This window comes from Phallusia mammillata, chromosome 5 (genome assembly GCF_965637545.1).
Source record: "Phallusia mammillata chromosome 5, kaPhaMamm4.hap1.1, whole genome shotgun sequence".
NCBI lineage: Eukaryota > Metazoa > Chordata > Ascidiacea > Phlebobranchia > Ascidiidae > Phallusia > Phallusia mammillata.
Window position 1 is genome coordinate 21,901,656 of NC_137256.1, and position 22,628 is coordinate 21,924,283.

Below are 22,628 nucleotides of genomic sequence, written 5' to 3' on the forward strand. Positions count from 1 at the left end.
CGTAAATCGACACAAGTCAAATTGTCACCCCAATCTAAAAAGAATAGCCTACATTAAAAGCAAAATATGTTACACTTTATTTAATGCATTATAATAGGTATAATAGTGGATGAGACTTATGTAAACTTTGTACGCTTACGTATTTTGTATTTTGATGCTTTATTAAACGTTTCAATAGTGGGTTGTGTTGTGTACTAAATAGTGACTATATGAATTCGGAGCTATAGAAGCATTAAACCAGGAACTAACTAGAAAGGTGACTTTCTGATATACTTCCATTTTATATATTCTATATCTAGTTTCCAATTTACTATACACATCATTTGATTTACAAATATGATTGTTTTTGCAAACAAAAACAAATGGGCTCCCACACGCGGGTTTGTGCCGATTTATAGTAAAAAAATGTGGCAGTTAACTTTAGATTTTAAAAAGGAAATTATTAGAAAGCATTAACCCAACTTTAAAAATGTTTTTTTCATATTCTTTTGCATTAATATTGTTATATAATTGCACAAACGAAAAAAAAATACTTTTAATTTAATCTCTTGCTTTGACCTTGGTATTGTCGTCGAATGTAAATTTTTAAACACAAATTTTCTTAGGAAGCCCCAACAGTATTATAGATACTATAAATGAAAAGGCCATTTGCTGCAAGGGTATACATAAGAAATTGTTTTTTACTTAACTTTGTTTAGCGAGTGCCATTAACCAGTAGCAACCTCCCACGGTGCATGCGCCAAATAACCGTTTAATGACTTTTTAAAACCGTTTTCAATAGTACGCAGTCCTATTAAGGACTTAACATGTTCAGCAATACCGTTTCGCCTAACTTATACATGACTTAAGTTTGGTTTCTTGAATTAATTTGTCAAAAATAAAGGCGCTAAGGTATGACGAAAAATCTGACCTTTAGTGATCCATGGTCTTGCGGCGACCAACCTGACAACAAAATTCAAAGACCATTTATCGCGGCTTTCGAAAATATCAAATTTATTTTGTCATCTTTATGTTGATTAACACAGTTTAGCTTGACATATTCGAAACCGAAACACGTTTATCTAGTTTTATCAGATCGTAGGTGTGAAACCTTCGCCAAATATGAAAACGTGATAACTTATAAAACGACATGCTGCGCAAAAACGCATGATTTCTGATCAACGATTGTCTCGTTTACTCCCTTGGGACTTCTATCTGACTGACAGTGTATATTTGGACTCTAAAGGTAATCATATGGCCGATTAAGGCCAAAAAACTCTTTAGAATACCTTACTTTGCACCAAAGCATAAAGCTCCTAGATTATGCACTATGCTGTAGTCAGTATGGCGGTTTAAACATTTTACGTTTCGGGAGCGTGTGGGTGAACCGCTGGGTCATTTGGGGTCAAACTTCTGGAGGATCAAGATTGGATTAATAACTAACATGTGTCGAAATTTAATTAAATTTAAAGCACTCTTTCTTGACCAAACGAGCGTGACAACACAGCGTTAGACAGAAAAAAGTAAAAGAAAAAATATACGGACAAAAACAATATGTGTCCCCTTCAAGGAAGGGGCCCCATAATAACGCTCGAGCTTGTCCAGGCGGTGAAACCTTAGGCGTATTTTCCTGGTTCATGGGTTTAAAGGAATTTTATGGTCCACTACTTATTCATAGCTATAACACCTATTCATAGCTATTTCTTTTTTCAAAAACTTTTTTGTAATTAATTGGTGCAGCCTTTCGGCGGAGAAGTATTTTCTTTTTAGTGTTCTTTCTGTTCTGTTCATGCGTTTTTGTTTTTAATGTTGAAACGTTTTAGGTCTAAAGCTTTTGAAAAATGTCGGTTAACAATTGTTTCGAAAACATAAAATGAATGTTTTCATAAAATGAAAATCAACAGCAATGACATGGAAGTGTACGATGACCAGGTGGTGACCTAAATTGATGTAACTGTTACTTTTTTTTATTTTCGTACCGTTCTCTGACGTCATAATTGCAATTCTATGTTACGTCACTGTAGAATTAAAAAAGTAACGTGACCCCACGTAACGTAAAAGTAACGTAGAGCTACTAATACAATAATTCGCAATAGAAAAAGTATGGTAAATACCGATAAATGACCTAAAACGTTTGGAGAGCAGTTGTTTAAGTTGACAGTGAGACTGGAATAGGGTTAAGGCAGTGGTTCCCAACCAGGCGGGAATTTCCCATTGGGGGATTTTTGTAATTTGTAGTGGGGAATTTATGTCACAATATTAATCTCTTACTGGTTGTCTGTGCTTCGTGTTATTGCTGCATTTGCTATTACCTGAGAAAAATAAAGTATAATCGATTTACGGCAACAATGCAGAAAGTGGATGTACATTTTGAGCAAGAGCTGAACGTTTCGAAAAGGTACATATTGTAGTGGAAAAAAAGCTTACAATGTCTCCGCAAGAATGGGCCGAAGTTAAAATCCGATATCAGGCCAACAAAAAGAAAGTCAAAAGATTTTGGTTTCAGAAAGCTTTCATCGAATTATCAATATAATTTTTTTGCAAAAAGTAGCTAAAGTAAGTGCAAAAACGCTTGTAGCTGCAGTTGAAGAAATTGGAATCATGTCAAAAAAGATGCTAGTGTTTGCTACGTTAGTGTCACCAGTATTTTGTATTTGTGCAATTCATTGTTTGATGTTTGTCCTGTTGTTTTATTGTCTGAAAATGTACTTACGGATTTTTTTTAAATTTATTAATAAATTGCAGTAGTATCACATTGAAAATTTAGTTATTAGTATTTTAGTATCTGTTTTCCATAATTGGAAGTTTCACAAAACAACAACCCCGACTTCTTCAGTTTGTTTAAAAAAACACAAACAGTTTTGACTCCTTGTTGAAACTTAGATTAATCTGCACAATGTTTGATGATTATGTGAAGCAAATATAAACTAAACAAACTAATAAATACTCTTGTCATGTGGTAGGTGACCTAGTTGGCTGTTATTATCAAAAGGTCATTAAACAGGCGTTCAGTGCTGCACCGTGTGGGGGTTAATGGTATTCGTTTGCAAACAATGTTAATTATGGGTCCCCTTTCGTGAAGCGAACACATGTTGTTTTTGTCTGCATTTTCTTTCTTTTGTCTAACGCTGGTTTGGTCAAGATTCAAGAAAGAGTGCTTCAATTTTTTTAAATGTAGACAGATGTTAGTCATAATCCAAATTTGATCCCCCTGAAGTTTGACCTCGAATGACCCAGTTGTTCACCCACAGACCCCCTAAATAAAAAATTGTTAAACGGCTGTACTGACTAAAGTACATCATCTAGAGCAGTGGTTCTTAACTGGTGGATAACTTTTTGGGTGGTTCACAGGACGTCTACTGAGTTTGGTGATGAACTTGAGATGATTGTGTATTACATGCTGAAAGAGCATCAAAATGTTAGCTGTTAATAATTGTATCTCATTTCTTGAAAATAGGTTATAAGGAATTATGTTTCAAGCCCAAATAGTAGTTTACTTCTCAAAAATAAGCTTGCTCAGAAATAAAATGGTCCACGATATTATTTTTACTGAGGCGGTGGTCCATGGCCTGAAACGAGTTGAGAACCACTGATCTAGAGTTATATGCTTTGTTGGTTGGTGCAGTAAAAGGTTTTCTAAAAAATTTTGTACCTTTTGATAGGATTCACCCATTTTCACCCCCCCCCCCAAATACCCCAAAATATTCGTTTCTGTCTAACGCTGGTTTGTAACGCTCGTTTTTTTTTCAAGAACAAGTGCTTAATTTTTTGAAATTTGAATAGATTAATAATCCAAATTTGATCCTTCTAATCTAAAGTTTGACCTCGAATGACCCAGCGGTTCACCCACAGGCCCTTAAAACGTAAATTTCTAAATCAGCTTTACTGGCTTAAGTACATAATCTAGAATTTTTATGCTTTGTTGGTTGGTGCAATGTAAGGTATTCTAAAGATTTTTTTTACTTTTTATTGAATTCACCAACTTTTCACCCATTAAACCCTGAAATAATCCGTTTTAGTCTTAGACCAGTAATACAAGCCCTAATGTGCTGAAATTTTGAACAATTGTTTGTAGTATGTTACTCATCTAGTATTTATAAGTTGCCTTAATCGGCCAAATAATCACCTTTGCAGCCCATAATATGTATACACTGTCAGTCAGATAGATGTCCCAAGAGAGTAACTCACTGGTTTACAATTTAGGCGTTTTTGTGGTTAGTGAGAGTGCTCCGCTTGATGTCGGACAGATGTTTTACAAGACAGTCTTTAGGGTGATTTTAAATCAGCTGTATTTGCGCAGCAATTTTGTGCTGTCCGAAGCAAACACTGGCAAATAATTGCCCATATTTTTAAAGTGTAAACCGGCCTTCTGTATCGAACGTTGGTATCGAAAACTCATCCCATCACTAATAGATTATGATTTCAAACACAGTAAAGACTGTGCAGCTGAATCTGTGCATCAAGTTAAAAAATAATCTGGGCTTTTGGGGCGTCAATAGATAGTGTATTTAGGATATAAACCTATTTCTTGACGTCTGTAATTTTAAAACAAAAACCAGCAGGTAATTGACGGCTGTTGGTAAAATGAGGATCTGCAATGCGACTGTCGTAGCAGAAAGGTTGTGCACCCCTGGTTTTTGGTATATAAAACTAGATTAAAAATCACATGCGGCCCTTGGCATAATTCCCAAACAGCAATGTGGCCCCTGAACCCCACGAGATTGACACCCCTGGTTTAAATGGTTTAGTTTTTAACCGTCACCATGACACAAAATGCAGACATAGGTCAAATACTAAAAAATACCATGGTCTATGACAATGTGGATTGTAAGTGATGTGACATTGACACTACAGACTATGTCTAGGAACACATAAATTAGCATGATAACAAATTGTGACAAAATAAACATTAAAACGCCGAAAAAAATTTATTGCAACCTGATTTAATGTGGTATTTGATGTACAAGTCTTAATGTATGTCTTAATGTAGTAGTAAGCATGGAGTAACTCTTTCAAAACCCACTAGGAACAAAATTATTCCGGCAAGGATAATAAATAACAATCAACAAACCTCAAGATTCATTTCACTGATGTATAAACAAATCAATATTCAGGTTGCAATTAAGTTCAGGTTGTATATAAGTTCAGGTTGCAGTTGTGAAGATCCAGCTCTTTAACAGGTTGAATCAACCTCTGTAGGATGTCAGTCAAGGCATGCGCTGCACTGATGAGATCAGGTTGTAGCTAAAATCAAATTCTGGAGGAAGATAACTTCTTTATAAAAAATCCTTTTTATCATTACAGCATTTTTGCAAGTCCATCACTATGTCTATAAAAATATGCAAAACAAGGTTTAGACATTGCTGAAACCTAGAAAGGAATATTTTTTCTATATTTTGAGAATGTATGTTCTGTTCTCTTTACTGATTGATCACAGACATATTTGATGCAAAGCCAACGGATCGCCCTCAAGCTTGTTTTACAAACTGTACATGTTTAACTGCAGTAATTCTCCGTGTAAACCGGCCTTCGGTATCGAACGTTAGTATCAAAAAGGAAGGGATGGCCATAAGTAAAATAAAAGAAAGATTGTGATATGAGAGAATGCATGTACGGGTTTACTGTAATGCCAAACCTTTTTGAAATATCCATGGCAGTGTGTGGCGAAACATGTCGTTACATCTTTACATTTATTTTCCCAGACTGTGCTGCAAAATTAACGAAAACAGTGTTCTAAACAAAGAAATGAAAACAACAATGATCTATTTTTTCACACAACTGCCAAAACAACTATTTTGCGATGCCTGTCAACACGTAGGATATGTTTTTGTAATTGCATCAGAAAGAGTAAGAGGCTAAAACTGTCATTGCAATTACTGTTAAGTGCTTGTAAATCTGTATTAACAATGACCCAGAAGTCACAGTTTTTGCACTTACTGACAATAGCAGTAAAGTTCTTCACTTTTAGGGTTAGGACAGGCACAGCAATACCAGAATTTTATCATATTAGTGTCTAAAACTACAATACTAACAAGTTTACTTAAACCAGCAAAGACTACCAAACTACCTGATTCTGTTTTTTTTTAAAAAAAAATTAGGGCTGTTGTTTTGTGAGACTTCCAATGATGAGAAACAGATCCTTTATATAACTCAAAAGACTAGGACTGCCTGTAAGTTGGTTTGATTGAATAATAGAGATAAAGTACAATTGTCACTAGACTTGTATGCTTACCCAAAAGACATGAATGATTGAATCAATTTGTCGGTCAATAATAAACTTGATTGAACAATATCAGAATGAAAAATTGAAAAAAAAGTCAGAAACAGCATCAAGTGACAGTGTACTTTTATCAAATCTTTATGACAAAATGAGAAATAGTTTTTGGTTTTGTTGCTTAGTTGAAATATTTATTTAAATAGAAAGCACCCTAAAAATGGAATCTGACTGGTCCATTGGCCACACTACTTCAATGCCATCTCAATCTGACAATGCAATTGACTCAAGTGAGACACCTCAGATGCATTCCCCTGTGACAGTATCTCACAATTTGGAGGAAAGATTCCAGTTGGAATCGCAGCTGGAACAAGTTAGTTTTGCATACAAATCATTTGTGCACACTGGTAAAATCCTTTCAACTTTTTGTCATTTTACAAACAGAGACAGTTTGTTCACACCGATTCACAGAGCATTGGTTCAAAAGGAGGAACACTAACAGCGGGTGGTTGTCAGGTTAAAATTCCTGAAAATGCCTGTGATGAAGAAGTTAAAATTGTAATCACTTCATGCTATGGATACGGGAACTCAAAGGTCTCATAGCAAACCTAAAAACGATTTGTGATATTTGTTTAAAAGATTATACCTTTTGATTTTATACCATTCTACTTTCAAGCATGGATAAGTTTTAGACAAAAAGTGTTAGATTTACACATGTGAGAAAGCTATATGTGGTGAGAAAATACCATGGGTTAAGCAAGCAAGTTGTAGGTTTTGATTTTTTATTTGATTTCTTGAAATATGATTGCTTGCAATCAGCAGGCAAATCACGCTGTCTCTCAAACTCTAAAAACTCAAATATATTAACAGTTATACACTTTCTGTTTGTAGAATATTATTATTAAAAATATACATGCGTTGTATTCATAGAAACTGACATAGGTAGAAAGTTATCTGTCTAGATGTAGATTTTAGCTATATGTAGTTCCACTGTGAGGCTAACTGACAACAGTCAGTTGTGGCAAGATGTTGTAAGGCATAGCTTTTAGTCTGTAAGTCCAACAAACTTGGCGGTCATTAGATGGCTACACTTGCCTGTATCCCAATGTCTTATCACCAATTGCACTGACGAGACCTAATGTGTATTGAAACAGTGCACTGTCCCAGCTAGCAGTGTTGATTTCCATATCAAACACTTACCTTATGTCCCCAAATTTAACTTTTCGCTTTTGGAGCTGTTGTGAAAGCGAAAACATACAGACAACTTGCATCGGACTGTTGCTTCTCTTTTTGAAGATTTCTGTAGCAAACAGAATGGATGATTTCATGGGCTGGCTTACTCCAATGCTGAAATGTGAACCGGAAGGTTTTGAATTTAAAAAACCGATAGAAATCACACTTCCCACCTGTTACCGGAATGTCGAAGAACCTCCTGTTTCTGTCACAGTGAGTGAATGTGTTATGTTTACCACATTAAGACTTTTTACTAAATTTCATAATGTGTAAATATAATCAAAATTTATCTTATTAAACCATTATTTTAATTTGCCACCTTTTTCGGGAAAGATTCGCCACAAAACAAATGAGTCCGACTGGGAAGTTTTAACACAATGCTTGATGGACCAAATGACGCATTCCTTTACCTTCCCAACTGAGCACTTTAGCGAGTATGATTTTACACATTGTTCAGTATACAGAGATGTTTGCTTTACAAAATGAAACATTTTGTTTAAAGATTTGGCATTTTCACCACTTTTCAAACGTTTATTGGTCTCATAAAAGAGACAGCAATCATCCTTACACTTCCTTCTTACGCGAATGAACTTGTTTCTAAAATTGTGATCAATGTGTATATTTGTGACAACATGGAATCGACGAAAGATGTGAAGGGCTGCAACATACTTCATACGAATATTACCAAGCGGAGGTTAGAGAAAGAAAGTAAAAAAATTATAGCCTGCCTTGCCTAAAGGGGACCTTTATTGATTTTACTTGATTTGTTTTGTTTTTCTAAAGTTTGTCCGACTTGTTTTGCCATAAATATTTGATGGATTTGGATGAAACTTACACAGATGGTAGATATAGTTATGTAAAAGTGCATCCCCCTTTGTTTGTATTGATAACCCTTGTATTTATCCTACTAGCTCCAGAAAATGGGTGTATTTTACAACAGTGTCGGAATTGACTGAAATTTAGACAACTTGTAGAATTTTCTGTTTATAGTCTTTTCCTGTAGTCAGGCTCCTAGGCCATAACAGATGCTGCATTAACATCAATGGACCGGCGGTTGAGAACCACTGACCTAGAGCCGTGGTTCTTTCACTTTTTATCATGTCAGAACGCCTCTGACATTCCTTAGCCTTTGGTCAAACCCCAACAAGTTACATCATCGGTTTCCAACCCATTTTGTTTTGTGGGTCATAATCAGCTATGGTAACAATTACTGTTTTGTCATTTTGTTAAATTATGAAATCATAATCGAGCAACTTGTTTCAGGATTGCTTTAATTCTGGCAATTTTTAGTTTTTTTTATCAAAATTAGGCATGGTATTTTTAGTAACTGTGCAGAAACATGAAAAAACATTAGGTCTGCTACGAGCAATGCTCACAACGTTCTTTGATATTTTAAAAACGAAAAAAAGCCCCTGAAATTTTAGAACAGCTATACGTTTTGTTGAATGAAACTGGCAATTATTATGGGTCCCCTTCTAGAAGGGGACACATATTTTTTTGGTCCGTATTTTTCTTTTTTCTGTCTAACGCTGGTTTGTGAAACGCGTTTGGTCAAGAAAGAATGCTTTAAATTTATTCCAATTTACAGAGATGTTAGTTAATAGTCCAAATTTGATCCTCCTAAAGTTTGACCCCGATTGACCCAGCGGTTCACCCACAGGCCCCCAAAAGGTAACATTTTTAAAACAGTTGTACTGACTAAAGTACAGCGTCTTGGAGTTTCTTGCTTTGATGTTTGGTGCAATGTAAGGTTTTTTAAAGAGTTTTGTATCTTTTTTTCGGATTCACCCTTTAAACTGCAAAATAATCGGTTTTACTAATGCTGGCTTGTGAGACGCATTTGGTCAAGAAAGAGTGCTTTAAATGTATTAAAATTTACAAGGATGTTAGTTAATAATCCAAATTTGATCCTCCTGAAGTTTGACCCCGATTGGCCTAGTGCAGTGGTTCCCAAACTTTTTCATATTTTTTTCAAAACGGTTCCATTGCCATTATTCCGAGGGCTCGTGGTCCTTAAGCCTAAATGTGTATTTCATAAAAACGTAAGTTGATTGCAGGATTTTAGCTAGTTATGCAAAATTGCGCATAACAATCATCCAAAGACAACATGTGATATCACAAACAGGACAAAAACATTACAATTGTGCGCGAACAATTGCATTTTTAATATTTGTCATTCAATACAGGCCATTGTTTGGCAATGAAACCAGTCGATTCTCAATTCTACTTTGATTTAAACTTATTTAGTGGCATAAACTGATGCCATATAAGATTATAGAAATACTTCACCCCCAAAATTGCCTCACGGACCCCTAAAAGACCGCGGACCCCAGTTTGGGAACCGCTGGCCTAGTAGGTTTTTTAAAGAATTTTGTTTCTTTATTTCGGATTCACCCATTTTTCACCCTTCAAACCCCGAAATAATCAGTATTAGTTTTAGGGCAGAAATACAAGCCCTATGGTGCAGAAATATTTTAAAAAATAACCCTATGGTGCCGAAATATTCAAAAAAAATAACAACAACCCATAATATTTCACCGAGCGAAAAATAAGAGCGGGAGTGCTCAACTTGACGTCCGGACAGACGTTTTACGAGACAGTCGTTTGGGTGATTAGAAATCAGCTATTTTTTGTGCAGCAATGCTGTGTCGTTTTATTGAGTTATTAAGCGCATTTTCAGTTTAGGCGAAGTTTTTACACCTTAAACGTAATTTAAACTCGATAAATGTACTTCGGTTTCGTTTATGTCAGGCAAAACGTCGTTGATTAACATATGTATGAAAAAGTAAACTTAACTTTTTCAAACGCCGCGATAAATGGTCTTTAAATTCTCGTTGTCAGCTTGGTCGTCGCATAACCACGGGTCACTAAAGGTCAACTTGTAGGCATTAAAACACAGATAAGAATTTTTCGTCACAACATATTTTCTTTATTTTTGACAAATCAATTCAAGAATCAGTACTTAAGTGATGTATAAATTGGGCTGAACGGTATTGTTAAACACTAAGGACTGCATGCTGTTAAAAACAGTGTCAAAAGGTCATTAAACGGTCGTTTTTGCGAAACAAAGTTTAGTGAAAAACAAGTTGTTTTGTATACCTTTGTAGCAAACGACTTTTTATATATAGTGTCTAATACAGCGGTTCCCAAACTGGGGTCCGCGGTCCCTTGGGGGTCCGTGAGGCAATTTTGGGGGAGCGCGAAGCGGTTCAAGTAAATCGATAATCTTATTTGGCGTCAGTTTGTGCCACTAAATAAGTTTAAAATCAAAGTAGAATTGATAATCGCCTGTCTCTAATGCCTTCATTGAATGACAACTATCAAAAATGCAACTGTTTGCGCACAATCGTAATGTTTTTGTCCTGTTTGTGATGTCACATGCTGTCATTGAATGATTTTGTTCGCAATTTTGCATAACTCGCTAAAATCCTGCAATCAACTTTTGTTTTTTATAAAATACACATTTAGGCTTAAGGACCGCGAGCCCTCAAAATAATGGCAAAGGGACCGTTTTGAAAAAAATATGAAAAAGGTTGGGAACCACTGCTCTAATATAACAGTTAAGACTTTTCTAGTTTCAAATCTTTTTAAGTAAATTTTTTATATGCAGGAATAAAGACTGTGATGTCCAAATCAAAGTATTTGCTGAACACACAAAAGCTAAGCCTGATCAACGTCACTTTACACTAAATGCAGGAAATGTCAAAAATTCCTGGCCATTTCTCATAACACGGACAGACGGCAAAAACTGGAATGACGGGGAAAATATGGTTACATTTAAAATCCTCTCTAAAGATCCAGGCCTAGATTGCGAAACAGATGTTTTCTTGCTCAAAAGTTATTTTAGTAAGTTTGGTTAAATTTGCAAAATTTTTATATTTAGGCAAAATATTTCAAAGCTTTATTGGTGGATTATTATCCTGTCTGTTTAGGAAACGCATAATATTTTAAATTATCAGCCTGTTTAACAAAAAGTCAAAACACAAGATCCAGCAAACAGTTTTGCAACACAAATAACACCACAGATACATGCACAATCAATATTGTTATAAAATGCCAGAAAAGTAAAAGTATCAAAACTAACATAGAAAAAAAAGTTTTTTTTACTGAGAGTTAGTAAATGTATTTCCATATTTAGTACTATTGTTCACTTTTGGCATGAAATCTTTGATGAGTTTGAAGAAAACTTTTATAGCTGGTAGATCTCTTTCATATAAACAATTGTCCTGTTGGCCGCCAAAATATTACCTGTTTTTATCGGTCCCCTTCCCTGAAGGGGACACATATTGATTTTACTCAAAATGTTTTTGTTTTTTTTGTTTTTTTTCTTGTTTTTTTCTTATTTTTTCTTCTACCCAAAGTTTGTCCGACTCGTTTTTCCATCAAATCCTTGATGGATTTGGATGAAATTTACACAGATGGTAGATGTAGTTATGTAGATGTGCATCCCACTTTGTTTTTGTTGATAACCCCAGTATTTACCTCGTTAGGCCCCTAAAATGGGTGTTTTTACCCCGAAGGTTGTCTGTCTCGTTTTACCATCAAATGTTTGATGGATTTGGCTGAAATTTACACAGATGGTAGATATAGTTATGTAGATGTGCATCCCACTTTGTTTTGTTGATAACCCCGTTAGCCCCCTAAAATGGGTGAGTTTTTAAACAGTGTCAGAATTGGCTGAAATTTGGATTTCTTGTATAGTATGCCATTTATATGTGTCGATTGTTGCGTTCAACCCTGTAGTCCTAACATTTACTCCACAAGCCCCTAAAGTGTAAAACGTATTTGTATGTTACTGGTCACCACAAACCAAAGATTTCTTTGGAGCAATAGTGTTACAAGGGCAACCAGTTGTATGTTGCTCATTGGTGGGTTGCTTGGTGGTCGTTTTTGCGCCATGGCAGTTAGAGGCTTGTTATCAGCCCTATGACGTCAGAAACATTAACGGTTGTTGCTCAAAACACCTCTAGTGGTCGAAATTTTAAACATTGGTGGATTGGGCTGAAATTTTGCAGTACTATTGATTGAGTCATTGAGATTTCACTAGCCCCCTAAAATGGGTCAGTTTTTAAACAGTGTCGGGATTGATAAAACTTGGGTAGTATGTGGACTATGCTATTTGTAGGTTTCAGTTAATGTGTTTTACCTTTAGCCCCAACATTTACTCAACTAGCCCCCTAAAATAAATGAACTTTTAAAAAACATTCTAACTATATGAAATTTGCAAAGTTTATTAAACATTCTCAAATGTTATGTTTACATAGTATTATTATTTACGCCCAGTGCCGATCACTGCGTTTCACCTTACAACACCAAACTTTCACATGGTTATTTCTTGAAATGCATTATCTACAACTTTGCATGTGTTGGGACCCATGAGTTTCTGCTTGCAGAAACAACTAAGGTTATAAAAGATAGTGGATGGTATGAGACCCAATATAAAATAAGCATAGGAAATATATCAATGTTTCAAAATAGGTTATAGTGTATATGCAAGGGCAATATGTGCTAAGCCACCCTTCTAGTTTTATGCAAAGTTCCATATGTTATTTGTATTGTACTTGGTGACTGTCTCGATATCAGAGTTGTTAACAGCCTTATGTTGCCAGAAGCATTGCCCAGTACTACTGTTTAAAACACAGAGGCCTAGCACGTTTATAAGGGAAACTACCCAAAACAAGACTGGAACGTCATAAGTTGTCGTCATAGGGAAGTTCCCAAATATAAATGTTGGGCCCTTCGGCTACGATGCGATGTAACACATCCTTTCAAAAAAACGACTGCCAGAGGAAGCACAAATCAAGCGGATTGTGGCGTGTGTGCCAATTGAAGAGTGTGTGTGCGTTTCTACTGTTTCTTCAACACACTCGGGCGATTGCACCATAGCCACGGCAGTTAGGAAGCATGACGTCATGTATTGCGCTGAGAGTAATAAACCTAGTTTTATCTTGACAGTACAATTCTCGGCAGCAAAAGAGATAAAATACTGCCCCGTTGCCATAGTTGTAAAATGAGCAGTTTTGTTAACGGCGTGTGCTGTTTACATAGCAACCGGATTATCGCATAATCCGGTTAATCGCATCAAATGCCCTTGGCAAATCGATGATGCGATTAACCGGATTCGTCTGTATTAGCATTCAGCGCACACCCATTTCATGTTAAGGCTACCACTTTGCAGAAATCAGTAAGTTTATGTATTTTTCCCTGGGGGCGCTGTACTATTTTCGACACAATATGTTATTCAAGTAGCTTTATAATTGGTTGAACAACTTTGTAGATTATTACATTACTATGATTAGATTGTGACACGAGGTACCAAGCTGTGCTGCAAAACATTAACAAAGGTTGCGAAGCAGAACAAAAGCGTATATTTTTTTGGTAATTAAGTTAAGCGTCAACAAATTGATTTCATAGCGACCCCATTAAAAGTTTAGGCAACCCCACTTAAGATCGAGACCCAAAGGTTGAAGACCACTGCTCTTACTTTTTAAGCCCAATGCTGATCACTGTGTTTTACTTTACAATACGCGAATAACATCCGAAACTGTGCATGTGTGGGGACCCATGAGTTTCTGCCCGCACAAACAACTAAGGTTAAAAAAGATGGTGACTAATATCGGACCCCCAACAAAATAAGCTTAGGAAATAGTGTATGTGTAATGACAAAAAAGCCACCCTTCTAGTTTTGTTTAGCATTAAACCAGGTGAACGACAAATTTATGCAAGCTGGTGGACGCCTGTACTGGCATTGTATGAAATCCTACTGATTACACTTGCAGTGTTCTTTATTTTTTGAAGATAAATGTGATGGAGACAAACAGAACATGGATTTGAATGCAAGGGATGTACATCTAGGGGATGTGCACCATCATCATCATTGTAAGTTGATGTACATGTCATTATGGGTCCTCTTTCATGAAGGTTTTTTTCCGTACGTTTTTCTGTCTAATGCTGGTTTGTTTCACGTGTTTGGTCAAGAAAGAGTGCTTTAATTTTTTTCAAATTTACACAGATGTTCGTTTTGTTAGTTAACAAGACAGTAAGTAACGTGTCACAACCACGTTATTCAAAGAATTGAAACCAAAATGGCGTCAGATTTCAGGCCCATACCTAGTTTGGTTCATTTATCTGAATCCCGACTCGACTCAAATTACAACTCTGAATAGGCCATTGTTGTTTGAAAACGTTGCTGTTGAAAAAAGATAATGAACCAATGTAAGTGATAATGCGTGCGAAGGTTACAGTGGTTTATTAGGCGTGAAGCGTGATGTTCTGACGTTGACTACCTGAGGTTTAGACTACAATAGCTTATACATCTAAATTGAATTCAGCTTGAATAAAATTGAAATCTTGAATGACATATTGTTTTCATAAACTTGAATTAATAAGCATACGGTTCATTGGAGTCTTAATTCACTAAGCAACGAACTGCGAGATTCTAGTTTGAAGTTTAAAGTATACTTGTACTTAATTTGTCGCTCTTAAACCTAAATTCTTGCAAGTAATTTAATGATTTGTACATAGCTTAACAGTTTGCGGATATAGTTATGTTGTTTTATAAATCGTTATGTTTTACGCCTTTGGTGGTTTGGAAATAAACAAAGTAGTCAGTTGCTAGCTTAACTCTTTGATTTTGTACAAGTTGCATATTAAATCAACAAGTCAAATATATGGCAGCAAAGTTCAACGGTCTGTTATGAAGTTGTCGACTAACGTAAATGCATCAGTCTTGTTTAGTGTGTTTATTTGCAAAACATACACAGTTTTGTAAAATACAGTTGTTCTACTTGTTGTTAACGTCTTTTTCAGTAAACCAGTAAACATTTCCCAATGCGTCTTGCAGAATAAACCAGAGTGTTAAAATACTTTTTGTCATCACAATGTCTGACGTGGTTAATTCATTTGAATTAACATTGAATTGTTTGTCCATCTCCCTTGCTGGCCCAACGGCCATTTTTGCGACAACCGCTTTATTTGGAATCGGGGGTTATGTTGCATACAAAGTGGTCAACAACGAGAAATATATGCTAGCATTACTTAAACCGTTTCAAGATCTTGGTGGTGTTATTCGAGCCCTGAAAAAGGGGAGCCTTGTGATAGAAGTTGTGGCTGAAAATGATGAAGTGGCAAATCAAATAAAGGAGGGTTGTAGGTCGGGTAAAATTTGGAGGGATATTAATAACAATCTTGAAGAGTACAAAGAAAAATTCAATCAAGATGCTGGTAGTTTTGAAAGCGGAAATATCGTTCGTTAAGGAACAAAAGCTTGCAATGACGCAAGACGAATGGGCCAAAACTAAAATCCAATATCAGGTCACAATCGAAAAAATGATAAAAAGTAAGTCAAAAAGATTGTACCAATCAAAAATAACAATAGCGGGTATGTGGAAACAAAGTGTCTGGTTTAAATTGAAGGTAACGTGTTAAAAAAGCTTCTTGTTTTGGTTTGTTGTTAGTGACACTACGTGTTGTATTTGTGCAACTGGCAACCAGAGTTGTAAGTCAGGCCGGGCTCAGGTTTCTCAAAAAACGGGCCTGACATTACACTCCTTGTGTCAGTATTTTTTTTAAATAAAGTTTACCAACTAAGTAGCCAGTTGCTGGATCTGACCTATTGTCAAACAGCCCTAAAAAGCCTTGTTCAAGACCACTTGTCTATTTTGTTTATTGTCTTGGTCTTTCCTGAGGCTTCAAAATCTACCTGCCACGATACGCATTTTAGGAATTTGTTTTTTGAGCGAATGTTTGATGTAACGTTTAATTGTTTTGCTATTACAGTGGAACAAAGTCACCATGGGGACAACATTACAATGGAAAAAACAAAAAATACGGGAACCGTTGGATCCGGAACTACTATAATTGGGACCAGTAAGTCGTGAAAGTAAAAAAATGTTTAGGTAGCGAATTAATATAAATTTTTAACTACACAGTGGACAGTGAAGTCCACAAAAACAGAATAGTGAAAAAAACTCACATAAAGCATGAAGTTAATCGGCAGTTGTTTTAAAACCAGCACAGCACCTTCCAGCCATCTAGGGATGTGTAGAATTGTGAGTTGGGTCTGCCTTTTCGGACTAAAGTTTAAATACAGGCCAAATTCAGGCTTTTACTTAAGCAAAACCTTTTGGACCCAAATTTTTGGCTTACATTTGTGTAGTGATGTAACACTCGCAACACGCTTGTCAACACTACGCGCAAATAACACAACTAAACTCTAATAAAATAATAAACATTCTGAATTCTTGCAACACAACTAAAGGGTATTGTAATGTTTCGAATTTCTGTGTAGATGTACAAATGAATCTGGGGTCATTACGTTTATTGGCAGTCGCATAAGTATACCTATTTGGGCGTTATTCCTAATTAATTCCGATGAGTGAATTTTTTGTATTCCGATGTTTCCGATGAGTGAAAAGTTTGTGGATATAGTTATGTAGTTTTATAAATCATCATGTTTTATGCCTTTGGTGGTTTTGAAAATAAACAAAGTAGTCAGTTGCTAGCTTAAGGGCAAGACTATTGTATTTTGTGCGTTTACATTAACCAGAAAGCCAAATTTATAACAGTAAATACAGTATAGTTCAATAACGGTAGGTTGTAATTAGTTTGTCGACTAACTACAACGCATTGATGACGTTCAGTGTTTTTTTTCATGTCAGCGACATGTATGTGAAATATGGGTTTAACAACTAAATTGCATTGCCCTAAGTCAGAGCTTCTCAAACTTTCTTGTTCGGCGACCCCATATTAGAAAAGACTTTTTTACGTGACCTCTTGATGGGTATAGCCTATACACGTAAATGATGTTTAAACCAGGGAGTCGAACCGGAACTGAACCCGAACTCGCGAACCGGTTTGAGCGGTTAATTTCATTAAACCCGAACCGAACCCGAACCGCTAATCACGATTTTCTAAAAACCCGAACCGGAGTTGAACCCCATATTTTGTTTGGCGGCGGACCCGAACCGGAACCGAACCAGTAAAAAACGCAGTCTGTTTTATATTTTATGATATTTTTTCAAAACAGCGCACTGAAGAATACTCGAGATAACACTTATAGGGCGTGTCAAAAATAACAGTGCACGGTCAAATTTCTTTAAAAAAATTCTTCTGGAGTTTAAAAAGGCTAGGTAGATGATGATGGGTAGAATTAAATTGAAACAAATGAAAATTTGAACCGGTTTGAAAACCGCAAACCGGTTCGAACCGGATAATTTGTCTAAACCGGAACAAAACCCGAACCCGAAAATGTACATTTTAAAAAACCTGAACCGAACCCGAACCCTTAAAAACAAAACCAAGTGAACCCGAACCGAACCTGAACCCATATGACAAGGGGTTCGACTCCCTGCTTTAAACAACACATTTACGCACGTTACTATTTATTGTGACAATGACATAATAACGCATGATGATTCGCGACGCCAAAATCATATTCCACGACCCCAATTTGCGTCGCGACCCACAGTTAAGAAGCCCTGCCCTAAATGTTAAAATTGTGCCTCATTTGGTTTCGAGTCAAGGCATTAGAGTATACATTTCTGCGTTTGGCTTAACGGGTTTAAAATCTTTGCTTTTTACCCAACCGATCATTAAGAAATAGTTACAGTTGCTCAAGTTGAACAACTCAGCCAATCCAATTATCTTCACATACACCACTTATCTGTTGTTTTTTTGTAACAAGACAACTTACAAATCTTGTCACTATGCTGTTTAGCTGATTCGTTACTTAACAAAACAATCGACAGACTCGTTGCGATAAAGCTATAAAACTTGCTTTACTGGCATTTCCTACAATTTTTGGACACTATTTAGGTAGAAATTATAAAGGTTTCGAAAGATGTCGGTTAGCAACAACTTTGATGGGGAAACTACCCTGATAAATATCTATCTAATTGTACATTTTTCACCATTAAAAAAGTAATAATAAGCGTATTTTTTGGCGCTGCAGTTGATCAAAGTCGGCGAGAGGGCGACTTCAACATGCAAAATGCACATTTTGCTGGCGGCAACAACTTTGGAGCAGGAACTTTTAACGTTGACACCGGTGAGTTGCTTGAATAGCTCGTTTGTTTTAAATTCGGAAATCTGACCGACAAATCTGATTCTATTTCCTTACTATTTATTGCCACACAGGAGCAAACAAAAGCCGAAATGTGCAGAAAATCGATATGAAGGACGCGCAAATTTCTGATTGCTCAATATTTGGGTTGGGGTGCCACGTTTCTATTCCGAAAGGTTAAAATTTAAACAAAATTTTAATTCCGAAACTTGTTTTGTGTTTATTTTCGTTCATTTATGTTGCAATAAAATTGCTTGTTTGTGTGTAGACCAAACAGCATCCCCCAAGCAGCCACCAGCCCGTGACAGGCAGTCTGCAAGAACGTCATCACGCCCATCAGCGACTTCTGAAAAGCCTCCAAAGCGCAAAAGGTACCAGTAAGTGCTGCATATCCATCAATGCATACCATTGCTTTTACTTACAAAATATACGATTATGCTTAGCTGCAAATGCAACAAATGTGGACAGACAGAAACAGATGGTGTTTGTTGCAAGAAAGATGTCAAGGCTTTGCAAAAGATGCAAACGAGTTCTTTGGAATGCATTATGGATCATCCCGGTTTTTATTTGTGTCTCGACCCATATGCTCTGGAAAAAACTTACAAACGAAACAAACGGGCAGGGCTTATCACCACTGAAGGTCTCTCTCAAGCAGAGTGAGTGTGTTAATTTTATGGATGGTGGCTGTACCAGCTTGTATGATAAAGGGGTACAGTTTGTTCGAAATCGGTGGTTCTGGTATGCATATGTGGCACACTAACAAACTATTTGGTTTCAGCCTAAAAACAAGTAGAATGTTAAAGCAGGTGTTGGGAAAAATGCCATGTACTTGTTATGTCAAAATTGCGTAACAAACTTGTATTTAGGGTTTCCGACCTCCGTTTTAAGAAATCCACTTTAATGGTGTAAGTCAGGGGTGTCCAACTCGAACACACCGCCGTGCCAAATTTGGTTTCAAAATATACTCGCGTGCCAGCCGTTGGTACTTTTTCCAAACCATGTCTTAAACGTCTTAACGGTACAGGCTCCGAAATTTGGCCAATATGTAGAACCCTACTGAAAGGTTAGAAAAAAATGGGGCACTGGAGTACTTTGTGCGTCAAAAACTTATCTTTGTTCAAGTTACGTCGGTTTAAAATGTTTTTCAAACTAAACACAAATGCGTTTGTAGTCACGTAATTAATTGAACAGACATCGGTTGAAACGCAACAACCGCAATCGTTTCGAAATAAACGGGCATTTTATTACGACATAAACATGGCACGTTCACTAACCTTTTAGTATTATGTGGCGCAATAACTTTCTGAAATAAAAATAATTGTAATTTTTTGTTAATAAATTCCAAGGTCCAACATTAAAAAATGCAAGGGGTGTATAGCCGCTATTAGATGATGTTATGTAGGTTTGCATTACCGATTCCTAAGCCGTGTTTAATGTCCGTTTGCAAAGCACTGCGCACTGCAACGGCCCAAACTTGATTCAAGATGACTTAAGTTTAGGCTTCAACAATACACGGTCAGCTATATTTGAAACGTGAATTGGTTTTACTTTTATTTCCTGCGTAACAAGTTCTTTAAAAACTAAATCTTTGTTAAAATGACTGATTCGGCAAATCGTCCTTTCGGTATGTGCATAGGTTATTAGACGCACAGCAAACACCCCAATCACACAAAGAAATGTGTCAAATGACTATTTACAATATAATGTGACAGAAACTACATAAAACACAGAAAAGGTATTGGTATATAGTCGCATACCGCCGAAGTATCGTACGGGTTCTAAAATACTGCACATGGTATAGGTATCGGCGCTATTGATCAAAAGTCGCACCCCTGGCATTTTTTTTTCAAAAACGAACAATTCAATTAGTGGGTTGTGTAACGTTACCACTGGTAATCTTTACAGAAGTTACAAGAAGAATCAATAGAAACAAATTTAAATGCGTGACAAATCCTAATCTTTACTATCTGAATGTGCAAAAGCTCGCGTGCCATTTTCAAATGCTCTGCGTGCCACTTTTGGCACGCGTGCCACGTGTTGGACACCCCTGGTGTAAGTAAAACTGATTTGGTAACAAAAAAGCATCAAACTCGGGTTTACGCGTTACTAAGTACACCTGGAGTACTTAATCAAGCAGCAAGACCTTTAATGAAAGTCGCACTTTGCAAACACAGTATTTCCCTGTAGGAAACATAAGAATCTTTATGCCACTGATTTAGCAATCACAAGAAAACACCCAAAACAAATCAAACTAATTTGTACCAAAGCCCATTTAGTCTACGCAACAAAAAATGTTTTTGGTGTTTTAATGTAGAAAGTACAAGCTTGCCGCCAAGCACGAATATTTGGAATTTGTGAAAGATGATGATGACGATGATGACGTAGTGCCATCTTGTGTACAGAAAGCTATTGACGAGAAACTTCATGGGGAAGATAGAACCCTACCAGAGTTAAAATAAAGGGTATAAGATACCCAACTAATCACAGTATTTGGAATCGTGTTTGATTTTACTTGTATCAATGTAAGCAGTAAAAAAGTTTGGGTGTTAAAACTGTTGGTTAAAACAATACCAGTTATTGCTGGCCGAGTACATCATCTTTCGCCTATTCGGCATAATCAGATCCCTATAAATCATGTGTAGGACCTCGCCGTCAATGACTGTCCTTGCGACACCCGGGTCCGCCTACCGCAGGGGTCTCAAACTTAAACTGCTTTGAGGGCCAAAAACAAACTTTTAAGTAAGTCGAGGGCCGCACTTTTGAAACATTTGTTACAGTGTTAAATGAAAACAAACATATTGCGTGATTAAAAAGGGAACTGTTCATTAATGCCATTACTTTATTTAAAAAAAACAATATTGAAATAAATAACAAACAATTATTACATTGTAGCAAAATGAAACTGTACTTTATTGTATTGTGTGAAACAATTGCTGATTCTAAAGATGGGTTATTTCGATCATGCCATTAAAACGCTGCATATTACACTACTAGAGATTAATTGTATTATGTAATCTCACTGGTTTGAAAGGGTATTCCGCCTGGGTAAAACACATAACTTATAGAAGTTGCTTCGCGGGCCGCACAAAAACCCTTCGAGGGCCGCATGCGGCCCGCGGGCTGCGTGTTTGAGACCCCTGGCCTACCGGATGCTAGAAAACATTGCCTTGGTGTTTCCTATTAGACGGGTTTCGTATGGCCAGCAGAACCATTTGGTGAAGATGGAAACCAACCAAAGTTGAAATAACAGGTATTTAAAATACCAAATAAATCGTAGTGGCTACAGGCCGTTTAGGCGGGTTTCAAATCATGGCCAGCAGAACCTGCGGGTTCTACCACCATCATATGCAACCGACTGTAACCCGCAAGGTTCGTGCAGTCAGTTGCGATCCTACGGCAGAACACACCCATCACATTCCAAGCATTATACAAATAACAGGACATCACCCGACTCGAATCTTGTTTTCTGTGTGCTTGCTGTTACCAAAATGCTGATATGTCTCTAGAAGTGACAATGCAAATATATGAACTTGACTAAGATTTCATTTAAAAAGGGAAATGGTGTTCTCGAGCATGCGAAAGATACTGTTCTTTACTGGGTACTGATTGGTTTTGTTTTAACCAAGTGTTTTAAAGTATAAGCAGATACAGTAACCGTTGGTATATGCTTTGCTGTAATGTTTAACAATGCTTTGTGAACCGGTAATAAAAATGTGGGTTTTAACAATGCAATTCGTTTTGGGTTGTACTATATTTTTACGTGATATGTATCTTATGCTAAAAGGTGTGAACTGCGTTAGACAATTTTGTGAGCAATATGATATGCGTATCTTGTGCTCTAGCGCGAGTATCTGGATGATTTTCGAGAATAATATTTCTCTGTGTAAAATATTTGTCTATTTTCTACCTTACTTGACAAAACATTGGACAGACTTAACAGCGATAAAGCTACGTTTTACCAGTTTTCATGTAAGAAACTATTGCGACACAATGTAGAAACAAATGACCATTATACATACGGCATAAACAACTCCTAAAGCGTCACAGTTGAATAAGGACTGTACCAAAGCCTTGTAACGTGATGCCTTTGTGTTTTGATACGCCTTGAAAATGGCGTAATCACATTCACCTCTGACGTTG

General features: G+C 36.5%; 1 protein-coding gene across 6 annotated transcripts; it reads left to right on the forward strand.

The window, feature by feature from the left end:
- The first annotated feature begins 15 nt into the window (after window positions 1-15).
- Window positions 16-21,864, forward strand: LOC145229017 (uncharacterized). 6 transcript variants are annotated; one of them, XM_080094259.1, is made up of 15 exons: window positions 16-2,377; window positions 6,078-6,149; window positions 6,400-6,566; window positions 6,638-6,787; window positions 7,490-7,639; window positions 7,760-7,860; window positions 7,929-8,120; window positions 11,037-11,272; window positions 14,225-14,305; window positions 16,205-16,294; window positions 18,378-18,473; window positions 18,563-18,664; window positions 18,757-18,865; window positions 18,932-19,144; window positions 20,803-21,864. In XM_080094259.1, the coding sequence occupies exons 3-15, from the start codon at window positions 6,414-6,416 to the stop codon at window positions 20,945-20,947; spliced, it is 1,818 nt and encodes a 605-aa protein (XP_079950385.1). In that variant the 5' UTR covers window positions 16-2,377; window positions 6,078-6,149; window positions 6,400-6,413; the 3' UTR covers window positions 20,948-21,864. The 6 variants fall into 6 exon arrangements, with proteins under 6 accessions (XP_079950385.1, XP_079950391.1, XP_079950390.1 ...); XM_080094261.1 differs by having other exon boundaries at window positions 17-2,377; window positions 18,757-18,859; XM_080094265.1 differs by lacking the exon at window positions 18,563-18,664.
- Window positions 21,865-22,628: the final 764 nt, after the last annotated feature.